General features: G+C 42.4%; 1 protein-coding gene across 1 annotated transcript; it reads right to left on the bottom strand.

Annotated features, from left to right (window-relative positions):
• Positions 1-996: 996 nt before the first annotated feature.
• Positions 997-9,116, bottom strand: LOC145390118 (chymotrypsinogen A-like). Its single transcript, XM_080265172.1, has 2 exons — positions 9,047-9,116; positions 997-1,885 (listed from the first exon to the last, which is right to left on the bottom strand). Exons 1-2 carry the CDS (start codon positions 9,052-9,054, stop codon positions 1,087-1,089), a joined length of 807 nt encoding a protein of 268 aa, XP_080121298.1. The 5' UTR covers positions 9,055-9,116; the 3' UTR covers positions 997-1,086.
• Between the last annotated feature and the right edge of the window lie 6,024 nt (positions 9,117-15,140).

Here is a 15,140-nt window from a genome sequence, read left to right as displayed (position 1 = left end):
TGCAACTACTACTACTACTACTGCTATTATGACTACTACTGCTATTACCACCGATATTATTATTATTATTACTATTATTATTATTATTATTATTATTTAATGACATCTGTTTTTAGCCTACTCCTGCTACCACCAGTTGATTTTATTTAACTTATGAAGGACTTCTGGTAGGAAATTAAGTTACTGAAGGCTATATCAAATCCCTTCAGTTTGATAGCTCTCTTGTCTAGAATAAAACAACAAAAACAACCGTCTAATAAAATCGTCTGAGGATAGCAAGAATAATCGTATGTTAAAAAAACATTTCAGTGAAGGGATTGAATCTAGGTTGCTTTAGAACTGAATCAGATGATCAGGAGGCAGTAAAAAGTAAATAAAAAAATAAATAGATAAATAGACCAAAATAAATTACGGTACTAAAGTCGTTAGAAAATGATACACGATGAACAATTGATATTTATTTTCCTGTACATTATAACGGTGTTCTGCACAAATGTACACTGAGATTGTATCATATTGTGTGGTGCTGGTACTCTGATGGCCAAAGTTAGATGTTTTGTTACTTCTATTTCCAGACTATTTTATTAAGAGAAACCATACATAGCCAAAAGGATGAAATCAGTATCTATACCTACATATACAACTATTATGTTTGATGCAGTAGTAAGTTATCGTGCCATATTCCCTTTTTACTTCATAGGTGCCCATCCCATCTCTGGCACATATTCTTGAGCGGCTTAGTTTGCTTTTTATACCTAAGATTCGCTTCTCTGTTATTTATATCGTCGTTATATCAACATATTTTACATTAATAGCATACAAGACGATATTAAGTTGTAATATGCAAACAGGTAGCCGAAGAAGAGATGCTACTAAATCTCAGATGCAACCAGGCGGTGCTAAGGTGTATATATTTTTTTTTCTCCATTTGTTTTTCCTTCCTCCGTTCTGTTATTTAAAAAAAAAAAAAAAAAAAAAAATATGTGTGAAATAATTGCTCGGAAAGAAGGGTTGTGGAATCTCCAAAGCAACTTAGAATACAACCTTTAGCTCACGTCTGTATGTGGTTGCTGGTAAGTTATGGCTCTACGGACATACAGTGATACCCGTCTTTATCTGAATCCAGGCGAGGTAGTGGGTGACCTTAGCATATACCCCGGGAGTGTCCACACCGGCGCAACCGTAGCCCCAGGACACAACCCCCACGAGATAATACCTCCCGTCTTCTCCCTTCCAAGCCAGAGGACCTCCAGAATCTCCTTGGCAGGCATCGTGGTTGTGCTTGTAGGTGCAGATCATGTTTGAGGTCACGACGTTCCCTAGGTAGCCTTGGCAGTCTGCAGTGAACATCAGGGGAAGCTCCACCTCCTGTAGCACCTCGCTGAATGATCCTCCAGAGGACGTCGCACCCCAGCCAGTTACGATCCCGTTCTGTCCCTCGAGTTTCTGTGGTGTGACGGAACAGGGCAGGCAGATTGGTTTCACGCCGTTACTGTAGGTCACTGCCTCACTCAGTTCCAGGAGAGCTATGTCGTTGTTCACCGTCTGCCTGTCGTAGGCCTCGTGTATGATGACTTTGGAGACCTGCGCTGTAATGGTGTACCGTGTCGGTCTGGTCGGGTCTCTCCAATGGTCTCCAAGTGTGACGTAGATCTGATCCATGGGGTAGTGTGCAGCGCAGTGGGCAGCCGTCACTACCCAGCGATCGGCAATCAGCACTCCGCCGCAAAATAGCGCGTTGATCACCTTGTTGCGAACGGCTGCCTGCCACGGCCACTCGTTCTGCCCAGCATCCTGGCCGTTTACAATCCTGGATGGATTTTTCAGGCCGCACTGCCCTGTCTGTGGCGAAGACGTAGGAGGTCGGGGACGAGTGGTGCCTGATCTGAGGAATTACAGAAGACTTAGTTAATACCTGGAGAGTTGTAGGTAGCAGACAGGCCAACTACAACGTGTTTATTCTAACCTGACGAACGTCCCTAGCCCCTTGCAGCGCAGCTGATGGCCGCGTGTAGTCAGTTGATTTAACCAGCAACCAGGGAGACTCATTCCTACCTCATAACTCAGAATTTCATGCAACCACAAATTAGCATGCAATTTGTGGGAGTGCCCCAGTTCTGTTCGATGAAGACAAACCGACTAGTGGTTGTCTAAGTGAAAAATACGCACTGACTGAAAAAAAAAAAAAACACTCAATGCACTGATGTATTTTTTAGATGGGGATGAATCTTAAGGAACTACCCCGTCCCTCTGTCACGCACTAGCATGCTTCAGACATGATGTGCTTCACCCCTGTAGACTTCAGCAACTTTAGCCAAGTACACCACACCACACCACACCAAACCACACACATCACACCAAACCATACCACACCACACCACACCACACCATACACCACACCACACTACACCATACATCATACCACACCACACCACACCACCCAACACACCACAACACACCAAACAACGCCACACCACACACCATACCATTCCACACCACACACCATACCACTCTCACAACATACCACACCACACAATATCACCCTCCCACCACACATTACACCAGGCATGGGTCCAAGTACATGTGCCAGTACTTGTGAACAAGTACAAGTACTGAAGAAAAGTACAAGTACAGAAGATTTGCCTAGTACTTAAGTCCAAGTGCTTGACAGTGTACTTAAGTAAAAGTACATTTCAACAGATTATCTATTATTTTTTATAGACATGTTTATTTCAATTTCAGTAACAAATATCTAGTGAAGAAGCATATTATGGTAATATAATACAGTGATCTGACTAAAATGAATAGAGTTAAGCCCCCCCCAAAAGTACCTATCTGTGTAGTTCTCAGATTTTAGACAGTGAACGTCGGCCCACAGCGCCTAAGGGAGGTGAAGATCTACCTACAGGGCGGCAAGAGATGCCCATAGGGCTTTGTGAGTGAAGGTGATCAGAAGTGGGCCAACTCGCAGGTAAAGGTAATGAGACAAATTCTAGTCAATTTTCTATTTTAACTGATAATACAAATTTTAATAATACAAAATAGATTTGCGCTATAAACGAGAAGTGTGATACTTGCAGTTTAGAAAAATATGCAAGCAAATTATAATTTCCTTAGTTTGAATTTAATGATTTGCCTAGTAAGCAATAATGTCGGAAAATTAAACATTAACAAATACTGTACTAAGCTCAACCTGTGAGAGGTCCAGGTGGATGGTGCATTTAATGCCCACATTGTGAAACGTTTGTGGTTGCTCTAAAACTGTCAATTACAGAAGTTAAAGTTTGCAACTTGTTACAGGGCAGGTTATCACACATTTATTTGCCTTGTTTGAACACCAAAAATCCACATTTGACCAAACTCTTTATGTCTTAAAACAGTTTGCTGAGCCGTGTTCTGACAAATTTGTATTTATAGGCCAAAGTGCAGTTAGCCACGCCAGTGGCCATATGACAAAACCTCAACACAAAATGGTGGTCAGGTCATCGTTGGTGTTCAATATGAAAGTCAATCTTGGAATATGTACAGTACAATATCCAGTTAATTTCAATGCTTATAGATAGTAACACATGAAAATTTCTCAACTTTTTATTAAAAAACCCTCCCCGCCCCCATGGGTAGTGGCATTCAGCTGGATACACCAGGCACGTAAGAGTTAACTGGTCATCCAAATTTGCTTTTCAAAGTACTGATACCATTACCAATACTGTACTAGCTACCTGTAGGACTTATCACTGGATTTCACAAACATCATAGACGCAAAATTCTTGTCTGCAAGCTGATATCTGTGCGGGCGGAAGATTTTTCCAGCGATGCTGAAGATCCTTTCCACAGGTGTAGAAGAAGCAGAGACAGATAGGTATTTTTGTGCCATCTTTGCTAGAGTTGGAAATGTCTCCATGTGCTCCTTTCAGTATACTAGTAGGCTACATCCCTTTCATCAGAAATGCATGGCTGACTCAGGTATCTTTGAATTTCAGTATTAATGGACTCCTGCACCTCTGTTACAGCTGTTGATTGTTGAGCTGGGGTGGCCATAAAACTTAACAGTTCTTCCTCTTTGGTTCAGAATTCCCTGAACTGGGTCCTGGATTATCTTCTGGAAGTTCTGTGCCGGGATTCATACTTGAAGGAACTGTAGCTTCTTTGGCCATAAACTGTGCTGTAGTTATGACAGAGGACTTCAGGTTCGCCTTTTCCTCCTCTTCAGAACATCAATCCATTTTAAACCTTGGTTCAAATATGGTTGCCAGTTAATATATTTTTCGATCTTCATTCAGCTGTAGGTGTTTCTGTACTGACTTCCTCAGTTCAAATACCAGAGCACTATTATACTTTGACTGCATCTGCTCTAGGTGAAACTTGAGCCCCCGTACACAAGGAATAACTAGACTTGAGGAAACAGAGTTCTGTCGTTGGGCACAGTCAGTGACCTCCTCAAATGGTTCAAAAATTTCTAGCACATCTTGAAGAATATTTTGATCATATGCTCCAAGGGTTGGGGCACCATCCAAACTACTTAGCTTTTCTTCTGGCCCTCGCAAAACAGATCTGATCATCTTCACCTGTGAATTCCAGCGAGTGGCACAACCTGATCTATTTTTTTTTCTCCTTCCAGAACATCTGTGGCTATTGTTGACCTATGCACAAAAGATACCAATTTTGATGCTTTGCTGAGTGTAATATTTAAGTGTCTTGCATCTTTTAGGCTATCTTTTACCACCAACTGCAATGTATGAGCAAAGCAGGAGTTATGCTCAGTTGCTAATTCTTCAAACAGTTCAGCAGAATCAGTACCATCAAAATCATCAAGATCATCATCTTCCAAGTCAGTGTCATCATTTGTGTCAGTAGTGGTATCGGGGAATCCTGGCGTGTTGGCATATGATAGCGAGGGTCAGCTGCAATAAGTAAACCACTAAAGTAAGGGCTGTCTACAACAGAAAAAGGCACAAGATCACATGCCACAAAGAGCACTAGTGCATCATCAAGTTACTTTTGACGAGCATCGTGTGTCGCACATTTCTTTGGGTCTGACACTGTAACAAAGCATTCCGTGGTTGACTGGCTAGTCCCAGTAGTGTTGACACGAGTGCTGACTTTCCTCTCATATAAAGCACTGTGTTTCCGCTGAAACAAAGGGAAAAATAACTATTAAGATGCACACACACACACACACACACACACACACACATATATATATATATATATATATATATATATATATATATATCTGACAACTTTATTGTCATTAACCTAATCTGACAACCTAACCTAACCTTGGGGCTGTCGCCCCACCCCCTCGCCGGTCTTAAAAATGATGTAGATAATATCAAATTTATAAAAAATACAGCTGGGGAGTGAAAAACAGGTTGAACCTCGTGCATGTAAGAAAGTAGAGGCAGTGAAAGGGTAAACTCGTCTGCGAAAGTCATTGGAAGTCCTACAATATTATTTTAGAATTTAATATTGTTAAAAACTCCCTAAAACTTTGAAAAACACCTAGAAAATAAAATAAAAGCCGGCTGCAGGCGGGCTTACTTTTTGTCTGGCCCATGTGCATAGAAGGAAGCTGGATTACTCATTGGGTATTATACAAATTCTTCTTTTAGTTGGCGGGGGGTGTTGGTGCTACTATTACTAATACTACTTGTTAACCTTAGCAAGCTGTGCTTACTTTCATATGTTTGTAAAGGTTGGATGTAACATTTTTGGAGCTTGATATATCAATATCACACTGCTTGCAGACTGTCTTGAATGTTCCAGTAGTATATCCTGGTAATTTCAAGTGGCTCCATATGCCTGAATCCTTAGGTGATGCCATGATGCCACTCGTAGTGCTATAAATGGTGGCTACTGAAAGACTAAACTACAGTAGTGACCAGGTTGTAGACAGGAAGAAAGTCTACATGTTGTTGCCTGTTCAGTCTTGAAGTGTGTGCACCAGAGTTGCCAGATAGTACTACTACCCTACAGTAGTAGCTACAATGGAAATAATAGAATTACCACTAGTATTTAATAATTGACAGACATACTGTTTAGTAAAGCAAACAGTACAACTAAAAAAAACTTATTATAATTTGCTTAATGTCATAGTTAAAACAGTTATTGTTATTAAATTACAGTGCACTTATGCAATGTACCTTATATGATTATTACTGTACTGTACTTGAAAAGTACTTAAAAGTACTTGATTTTTCAAGTACATTTGGCCCAAGTACAAGTACACTGATTTTTAAAATCTCAAGTACAAATACTCAAAATTTTGTACTTAAGTGCAAATACAAATACAAGTACTCAAAAGTTTGTAAAGTCCAAGTACAAGCACAAGTACTTGTACGTGGCACACACACGCACACACACATACCCTCACACACACACACACACACACACACACACACACACACACACACACACACACACACACACACACACACACACACACACACACACACACACACACACACACACACACACACACACACACACACACACACACACACACACACACACACACACACACACACACACACACACACACACACACACACACACACACACACACACACACACACACACACACACACACACACACACACACACACACACACACACACACACACACACACACACACACACACACACACACACACACACGCGCCCACATTCGTGCGCACACGTATGCCCACAAACTTTAGCTGGAAGCCAGAGGGGGATATAAGTCCCAAATCACGTGTAGGAAGATTAGAGAACCTGAGAGACAGCCTGAGAGAAGAGGTTAGAGAGGGCCCAAAAATACGATCAAGGGCGGAAGACAGAGATGGGGTTAGCTAGGAGGTTTTGCCATCACGTTACGTTACGTTGTCAATCACGCGTCGATATAACTGTGTACAATTAACTCCGTAACCCAAGAGTGCTCTGTAACTCACCTCGCTTGTGATACACAAAGGGAGAAGGTGAGAAAGAGAGGCGTACCTTTTCACTCTAGTCGACGGCACATCATTTTACTAAGCAACGGCAAGTTCGAGCCATACGACGCCTCACGACCTTATAATGGTGGTACTTGGACAATTTACAACCAACCTCCCTATCTCTCTACGTCTGTCTACGGCGACTTCCATCGATACTGGCAGCAGCGGTGAGCAATGGTAAACTACGATAAACTACTCTCATCGATATTCCCACACCACACCACACCACGCCTCACAACACACCACACCACCATCTCATATACCACACAAAATCGCCCTCCCACTACACACCACACCTTACAACACACCACACCGCCCTCTCACACACCACACCAAATCACCTTCCCACACCACACCTGGCACCATACCATGGGGCAGGTCATTAACAGAAGGGCCCTGATACTTAGTTACATGTCTATCCTACCCTTGTTACCATTAAAGGATTGTTTTCAGCTTTGGAAGGATATTTAGCAGTGAATGGGTTGATGAAGGCTGTATCTATTTTCTGGAGAGAGACGCCTTCATGTGGTGATACCGAAGGGGAGGAGGGAGATGTTGCTCGGGTATACTGGTCCCCCTCAGTTCCCTCTCTAACCTCCGAGAGGAGGATGGTGGACTAAGGTCATACCGATGCCACCACGTGAAGGTGTCTCTCTCCAGCGCCAGAATACAGGGTGGAGAGGAAGGTGAGTGAGAGACTAACAAGGAGAGTGTATGTGAGCTAGGTGGAGGGGACGAGAGAGGTGGGGAGACCGAGGATGAGATGGGGGGAATGAAGTGGAGAAGTATATGAGAGAGAGAGAGAGGGGGTGGGGTTATGAGTTAGGCGGAGGGCAGGAAACAGGGCGACATGGAGGCGATTTGTTTGTGGCCATCCCTTACGGTATTAAGGCGTATGGCTATAGACAGACAATATATAACTCTCCTCATTTACTCCCTCTGGCCATCTCTCGTGCGTTACGGGCACGGCTCAGTCAGTGTCATTGTCAATGCCTGCTCTGCATAATGTATTCACTTCCTACTCTCATTGTCACACTTGGCCAAGACTAGCAGACTGAGCCAAAGGAGTTTCTAGTAGAGCGCTATTTACGGACCATCCTGTACTGTATACAAAATTAAGGGCTGGATTCTGAGCAGCACTGCAGGCTTCGTAGCACCCTTTTCTCTACGATTTATTTTGCATATTACACCTTATCATCATCGCGTATGGTATTCATGTCGTTTAATATCGACATAATTTGCACCAACAATACACAAGAGGATCTATCTATCTATATACCTAGGCTGCTTCCCTCAAGGATAGGCAGGTAGCCCAGACAGGACCACACACTCATTTTTTTTTTTTTAATGTGTCCGACCCTGTACATAGGCTTCACAGCCTGCTCCCAAGGCCCAGTAGTCCTCCTGCTTACCATACACCTCTACATGTCACCATTTCGGCGCTAACACCTACCGTCCATATTGAATACATGCTAGGGCTGTCTCATACAGGACTGGTGTATTGGTATTAGCGGGGGTAGTTACTCATCTAAACACTCACATTAACTCGTATCATAGCCCCAAGGGAAGAAGGGACAGATCCTCACCGCACCACACCGCACGAGAGTCAACTGCGCAGTTTAAGCAGCGACATCCTCAGCAGGGCCCGACAGAGGAGCTGGTTTACCCCTGCCACATCATAGTGGACCCATCCCTTACCCGCACCTGACCTGACCAGATGCGGGAAAATATCCCCTCAAGGGATATTGATGTATAAGATGCAGATAAAATCGCTTAGGTAGAGATGTTACGAAGCCTGCTATGCTGTGTACAATAGGGTTCAATGATTTATGCATTTCACGGTATCTTGTGTGTTGCAGGGGCAGCTGAGTATGTTGGTGTGGGCGTGTGTCACAGTGAAATTAGAAAATGGAGAGATAATCCACACTAAACGTTGATAACGTTGAATAAGCCGTCCCCACAAAGTGCAATAAATCTCTCGGTGCAGTGGAAGAGGAGGGTTATGCAATGCACCATCTTGTATGAAAAAAAGTCATATATACAACTGAGGCAAAGGACATATACAAGTACAGTACCTCGCCATGGCCGTCAGAATACAGGAGAATCCATTGTTTCTGTAGGGGAATATTTTGACGCTAGTGATGAAGGTGGCCATGAAACGGTTTGAATTCAGGGTGACATCAATGTATCCGCCCCCACAGTAGGAGATCCCGTCGCTGAGATTGTCCAAGCCATTCTGGGATATGGTCAAACGGTCCATCTGGCACAGGGGACTGCTGTAAACGTTGAAAATTGGGCAGTAGACGCGTATAACTGTGTTTATGGGTGCCTGAGCTACCCAGCGGCAGTATAGTGGGCTGGGATAGGCGTAGGGATAGTTAGGGAGGTTAAGGGAACGGACTGGCCCGCTTGTAAGGTCACAGAGCTTGTCCCGCACGAGAAAGAGCGTGGTTGAATCTTAGCCTCCTCCTCTGGTAAGATTTTGGCTTCTTCCCCAGGTAAGATCATAGCAGCCTCATCCCTTGGTAAGAGCTTGGCTTCTTCCCCTGGTAAGATCTTGGCATCCGCTGATAAGATATTAACCTCTACCACAACCCCCCCATCGCCACCAAAACACATTGATATAGCCTTAACGTCGTCAACACGAGTCGGAGGTGCGTTTAGAACTGGCGCAAAATATGTCATGACACTCCGTATATTAGTGTCAGCTCGCCCTACACCGGTACTCATAATTTACAAGTTTCTCTCAGTCATTCGTGCACATTTCACTGGAGTTCAATTTCACTAAAGTTCAATGCGTTTCAGATTGGCGCAAAATCGGTCATGACAGTTCTTATATTAGGGTCTATTCTCCCCAGAACGGTACAGTTTTCCTCCCTGACATTTTCACATACTTCACTAACGTTCAGTGTGTTCGGACAGTGCCACACCTGGGTCATAACCTACTTTATATCATTGCCTATTCGTCCCACTCCGGTGTCAGTAATATAGTACTCGTATTTCCTGTCCCGTTATTCGCACACATTTCACTAATTACACCACAGAGGTTTTAATAGATTTTCAGCTTTTGGTGTGTGAATGTGTGTTGGTTCGGTGTACAAAGATTCTAATGAAGGTATTGATGGTGCCAGACTGAGTGCAGGTAAGGCTCAACACCTGTGCACACATACATACACCTTTAAACCCCCCCTCTCTCTCTCTCTCTCTCTCTCTCTCTCTCTCTCCTATAAACTGCAGTACCTGATGGGACTGGGCAATTTCTGGAACTTAATTACTAGTTCTGGTTGTAGGAAATTCGATGAGGCTTGGTTATGAGGCACGAATGAGTCTCCTTGGTTACTATGCATCATGTTCGGCCAAACTTTATTCTTTCATGCAAGGAAGCAGGAATCAAAGCCCAGAAGCCTGCAAGATTGTTTCCTCCAAGAAGATGATATAAACAAGATAACAGAGCGCCAAATTCAAGATCCCTTCATTTCGAGATGCCTGGACACACTGCGTTCGGAAGACTGGAGATCATAGGCAGAAGGAAATACAGACAGAAGACAGTTCCAGAGCTGACCTGTTGCATATATGAAGGACCGGTAGTAATGGTTAACCCTTGCATTAGAGGGTTGGACATGCATGAATGGAGACGTGTTGAGAGAGAGAGAGAGAGAGAGAGAGAGAAGGCAATAAACGGATTCTTTTTCTCTCGCTGCAAAAAAATTTAACACAACTATTACAGATTTTAGAAACACACACACACACACACACACACACACACACACACACACACGCCAAAACTCCCCCCCTCTCTCTCTCTCTCTCTCTCTCACAAACAAGCTTATCTTACAGTTCGGCTGTGTGTGTGTGTTTGTGTATATTATATATATATATATATATATATATATATATATATATATATATATATATATATATATATATATATCTATCTATCTATCTATCTATCTATCTATCTATATATATATATATATATATATATATATATATATATATATATATATAGATATATATATATATAATGGCCCCCAGTCCCGTGCAGCCCTTAAATGGGCAGGGGGTGCTAAGAATCTCACGGTTGCCTCAATTACAATCTAATTCCTTTGTCAATGCAAAAAATACAATTAAAATTGGTAACTGGAATGTGAGAACGCTAAATCATGACGGTAAAATCGATGAGTTAGTGAAGGTTTTTCAAAATTACGGACTTGATATTTGTGCTCTGACAGAAACTAGATTAACTGGAGTCGATAAGTTGGATTTGGAGGATGGTATACGTTTATTGATATCTGGCCGACAGGACGGAATGCATTATCAGGGAGTAGGATGGTTGCTGGGTTGTAAGGCAAATAAGGCTTTATGTGAGTGGGATCCTATAGATGAGCGATTGTTATACGCACGGTTTAAATCAAATCATGGCAACATCAGTCTGTTTGTGTGTTATGCAGCTACTAATGATGCACTCGATGAAAGGAAAGACACATTTTATGAAAAGTTGCAAGAAGGAGTAGGAAGGGTACCTAGACATGATGTTCTGATCTGCGTTGGAGACTTTAATGCAGTAATGGGCTGTTCAAATGAGGGATTTGAGGCATGTATGGGTAAGATGGGAGTTGGTAGTAGGATGAGTGAAAACGGAGTGAGGTTTGGAAGCTTCTGTCTAGCAAATGACTTAGTCATCGGGGGCACACTCTTTCAGCATTGCAATATACACAAGACAACTTGGGTGTCGCCGTGTGGAAAATATAAAAATCAGATTGATCACATTGCTATCAGTAGGAGGCATAGAAGTTCTCTGCTAGATGTTCATGTTAAACGGGGAGCGGATATTGGTAGTGACCATCAACTCAGCATTGCAAAAATAAGGTTTAAACTTAAAAATCAGAAGAAGGAAAAATCTGGTGTTGGTAGATACGATATTGTTAAGCTTAGAAGGGAAGGAGAAGAAAAGGAGGAATTCAGATTAGAATGCGGAAATAGGTTATTGGTGTTGGAAACGTTGGAAGAGGGGGAGAGAAGTGTAGATGAGATGTGGGAGGATGTGAACAAAGTTTTGCATGAGACTGCTGAATGTACGATTGGAAGGAGACATAGATTCAGGAGAAAGAAATGGATATCAGAGGAAACGTGGGATATGATAAAAAAGAGAGGTGAGGCTAAATTGAGGAGTGAGATGCAATGCGTTGATGAACGAGAGATTGAATTAGCAAGAGCTGCGTACTGGAGTTTGAATTCAGAAGTAAGAAGGTTAGTTAGGAGAGATAAAAGAAGATGTGTGGATGAAAAGGTTGCAGAGACTGAAATCCTAATAAACAAAAATGATGGACAGAGTCAAAGAATAGCATATGAATCGATTAGAGAACTGAGTGGTAATGCAGGTAAACGCAAGGAAATACCAGTTAGAGACAGGGAAGGAAATTTATTGACCAAAGATGGAGATATTAAAAATAGATGGAAAGAGCATTTTGAGACAGTTCTTAATAGACCAGTACCACCAGAAGAGGAGATACCGTCTGCTCAGGAAGATTTAAATATAGAAACAGGAGAGTTGAGGCTTGCAGAAGTGGAGAAAGCAGTAAAACAGTTAAAGAATAATAAGGCACCAGGGGAGGATGGTTTATTTCCGGAAATGTTTAAAGTGGAGGGGATAGATTAATAATGATCTTGACCAAGCTATTCAATAAGATATGGGTGACGGGGTTACTACCATCAGTTTGGAAGAATGGTGTAATTGTTAAAGTTCCGAAGAAGGGAGACCTGAGTGAATGTGGTAATTGGAGAGGAATCTCTTTGTCACCGATAGCTTTGAAAGTTTTCAGTAGAGTGTTGTTAAATAGGTTGGAGCCGGTGGTTGAGGGTATTCTGAGGGATGAACAGGCTGGTTTTAGAAAGGGACGTGGTTGCAATGATCAGATCTTTATAGTTAGGCATTTGATGCAGCAAGTTAATGAAATGAGAGTACCGTTAAGTCTTTGTTTTGTTGATTTTGAAAAGGCTTTTGATAGTGTTTCGAGAGAGACTATGGGGAAGATAATGAGACATTATGGAATACCAGAGGAGTTTGTGAGGGTCATTATGAACATGCATGAGGACACATTTTGTAAGGTGATGGTTGATGGTTGTCTGAGTGATTCGTTTGAAGTCAAGTCCGGAGTAATTCAAGGTGGTGTTCTATCGCCTTTACTATTTATATTGGTCATTGATTACATTATGAAACGCGTTGGAACAGAAACCGGTGCAGGTATACTTTGGGGAGAGAACAGGAAACTTTTGGATTTAGATTATGCAGATGATATAGTTTTGATTTGTGATGGGCCAGAAGAGATGCAGAGAGTGTTGGACTGTTTGGTGAGTGAAGGTCGCAAGGTGGGTTTGGTTATTAATTGTGGAAAAACTGAAATAATCAATATGAATATGGAAAATGCGCAGGAATGTGTAATTGGAGGTATGGTTGTAAAGCAAGTTGATAGGTTTAAATATTTAGGTACTTATTTAGCCAAGGATGGTTCTTTGAACTTTGAATTCGAGGAAAGGTTAAAGAAGGCTAATCAGGCAATGGGAATGCTTAAAAATATTTGGAATAATAACAATTTTTCTGTGCATACAAAGATCAAACTTTATAAGGTAATGGTTAGGAGTATCTTAATTTATGGACACGAGTCTTGGTACAGCACAGTGACTATGGAAAATAAATTCTTGGTGTTTGAAAGAAAAGCACTTAGAAGAATATTAGGGGTTAAGTGGTGGGAAAGGATACCAAATAGTAGAATTAGAGAAATAAAGGGAGTGCAGCCGGTCGATGAATATGTTAGGTTCTCACGATGGAAGTGGCTAGGACATGTGTATAGGAGACAGGGAATAGTACGAGGTACACCAGGGTGGGTGGCACTTGGTAGGAGAGGTAGAGGAAGGCCAAAAGAGACGTGGGTGAGGACAATGAGACGGGAAGCTGGAGATGAGTGTTGGGGAGATCTTGAGGAGTTAGCACAAGATAGGATGTGGTGGTGTGAGTTCATCGAGGCCCTATGCATCCCCGAGGGTGCCACAGGAAATGATTGATTGTTCAGTGTGTGCGTGTTCAGTGTGTGCGTGTTTATTATGTGCGTTCTCAGTGTGTGCGTACTTACTGTATGCGTGGTGTGTGCGCGTATTTACTGTGTGCGAATACCAGTGTGTAACTCAAACTGTACGCATGTTTTTAAGAGTGAAGGTATGAAAAAAGTTAATGATGATGATGATGATGATGATGATGATGACGGCTACGATGGTGGCTGTGGTGGTGGTGGTGTGGTAATTTTGATGATGATGATGATGATGATGATTTTTTCTAGTTCTTTTTAATCCGGAAACTTTTATGTTATCAAGGAGGATTCTGTACTCTACTCCTTTCACCTTAACTTGGCCCAAATTTTCGTCCGTTTGCAGCTTTTCACGTGTCTCAGTTGCGTCTTTGAAACAGCACTTTTTCGTGACTAGCATAATATTCTATTGTTACAACTCAGCATTCGAGATAAAGAGATTGCAATTTAGGCCAAGTTAGAGTAAAATGAGCATAGTGAAGGGGATGGGATGGAGGGATGGAGTAGAGAGGTATACGAGACAGGCGGGTGTACGTTGGGGGAGGGCAGCGAAATGGCAGTGTATAGGGCGACATGGAGGCGATTTGTTTGTGGCCACCCCTTACGGGTTTAAGGCGTCTGGCTATAGATAACTAGACAATTAGGGCTATAGATATAGGTGACGATACACGACTATTAAAATTACATCCATTTCCCTTATTTTCTACAATTTCTTTGGCCTACAACGCTTCCTGGCTGACCGTAAGATATCCCAGTGTCCTAATTTAGTCACCTTAATGGCAAAAACAGCAAAACCCAACACTTGCAGCAAGAGGAGAAGCCTACACACCATCACTACCCCCTAACCAGCAAAACGACGTCTATTGCCCTCATCTGTTGAATCTATTTGACCTATGACACTTCCTGGTTGGCAGCAAGATACCTCTGTGTCCTATCTGAATCATCTTAATGGCAAAAACAGCGAAATTTAACCCCAAAACAGTAAAATTTAACACTTACATCAGGAGACGGAGCCGACGCAGCCTCACCCTCTTATCGTCCGAGTACCACTGACTGACCAATGGAATGCCATGCTTGTTCAGCCCAG

The sequence above is a fragment of the Coenobita brevimanus genome, unplaced genomic scaffold, assembly GCF_032717465.1.
Source record: "Coenobita brevimanus isolate Jiangsu-jjx unplaced genomic scaffold, ASM3271746v2 jjx.HiC_scaffold_2866, whole genome shotgun sequence".
Taxonomy (NCBI): Eukaryota; Metazoa; Arthropoda; class Malacostraca; order Decapoda; family Coenobitidae; genus Coenobita; species Coenobita brevimanus.
This window is presented reverse-complemented; position numbering and strand designations above follow the sequence as displayed.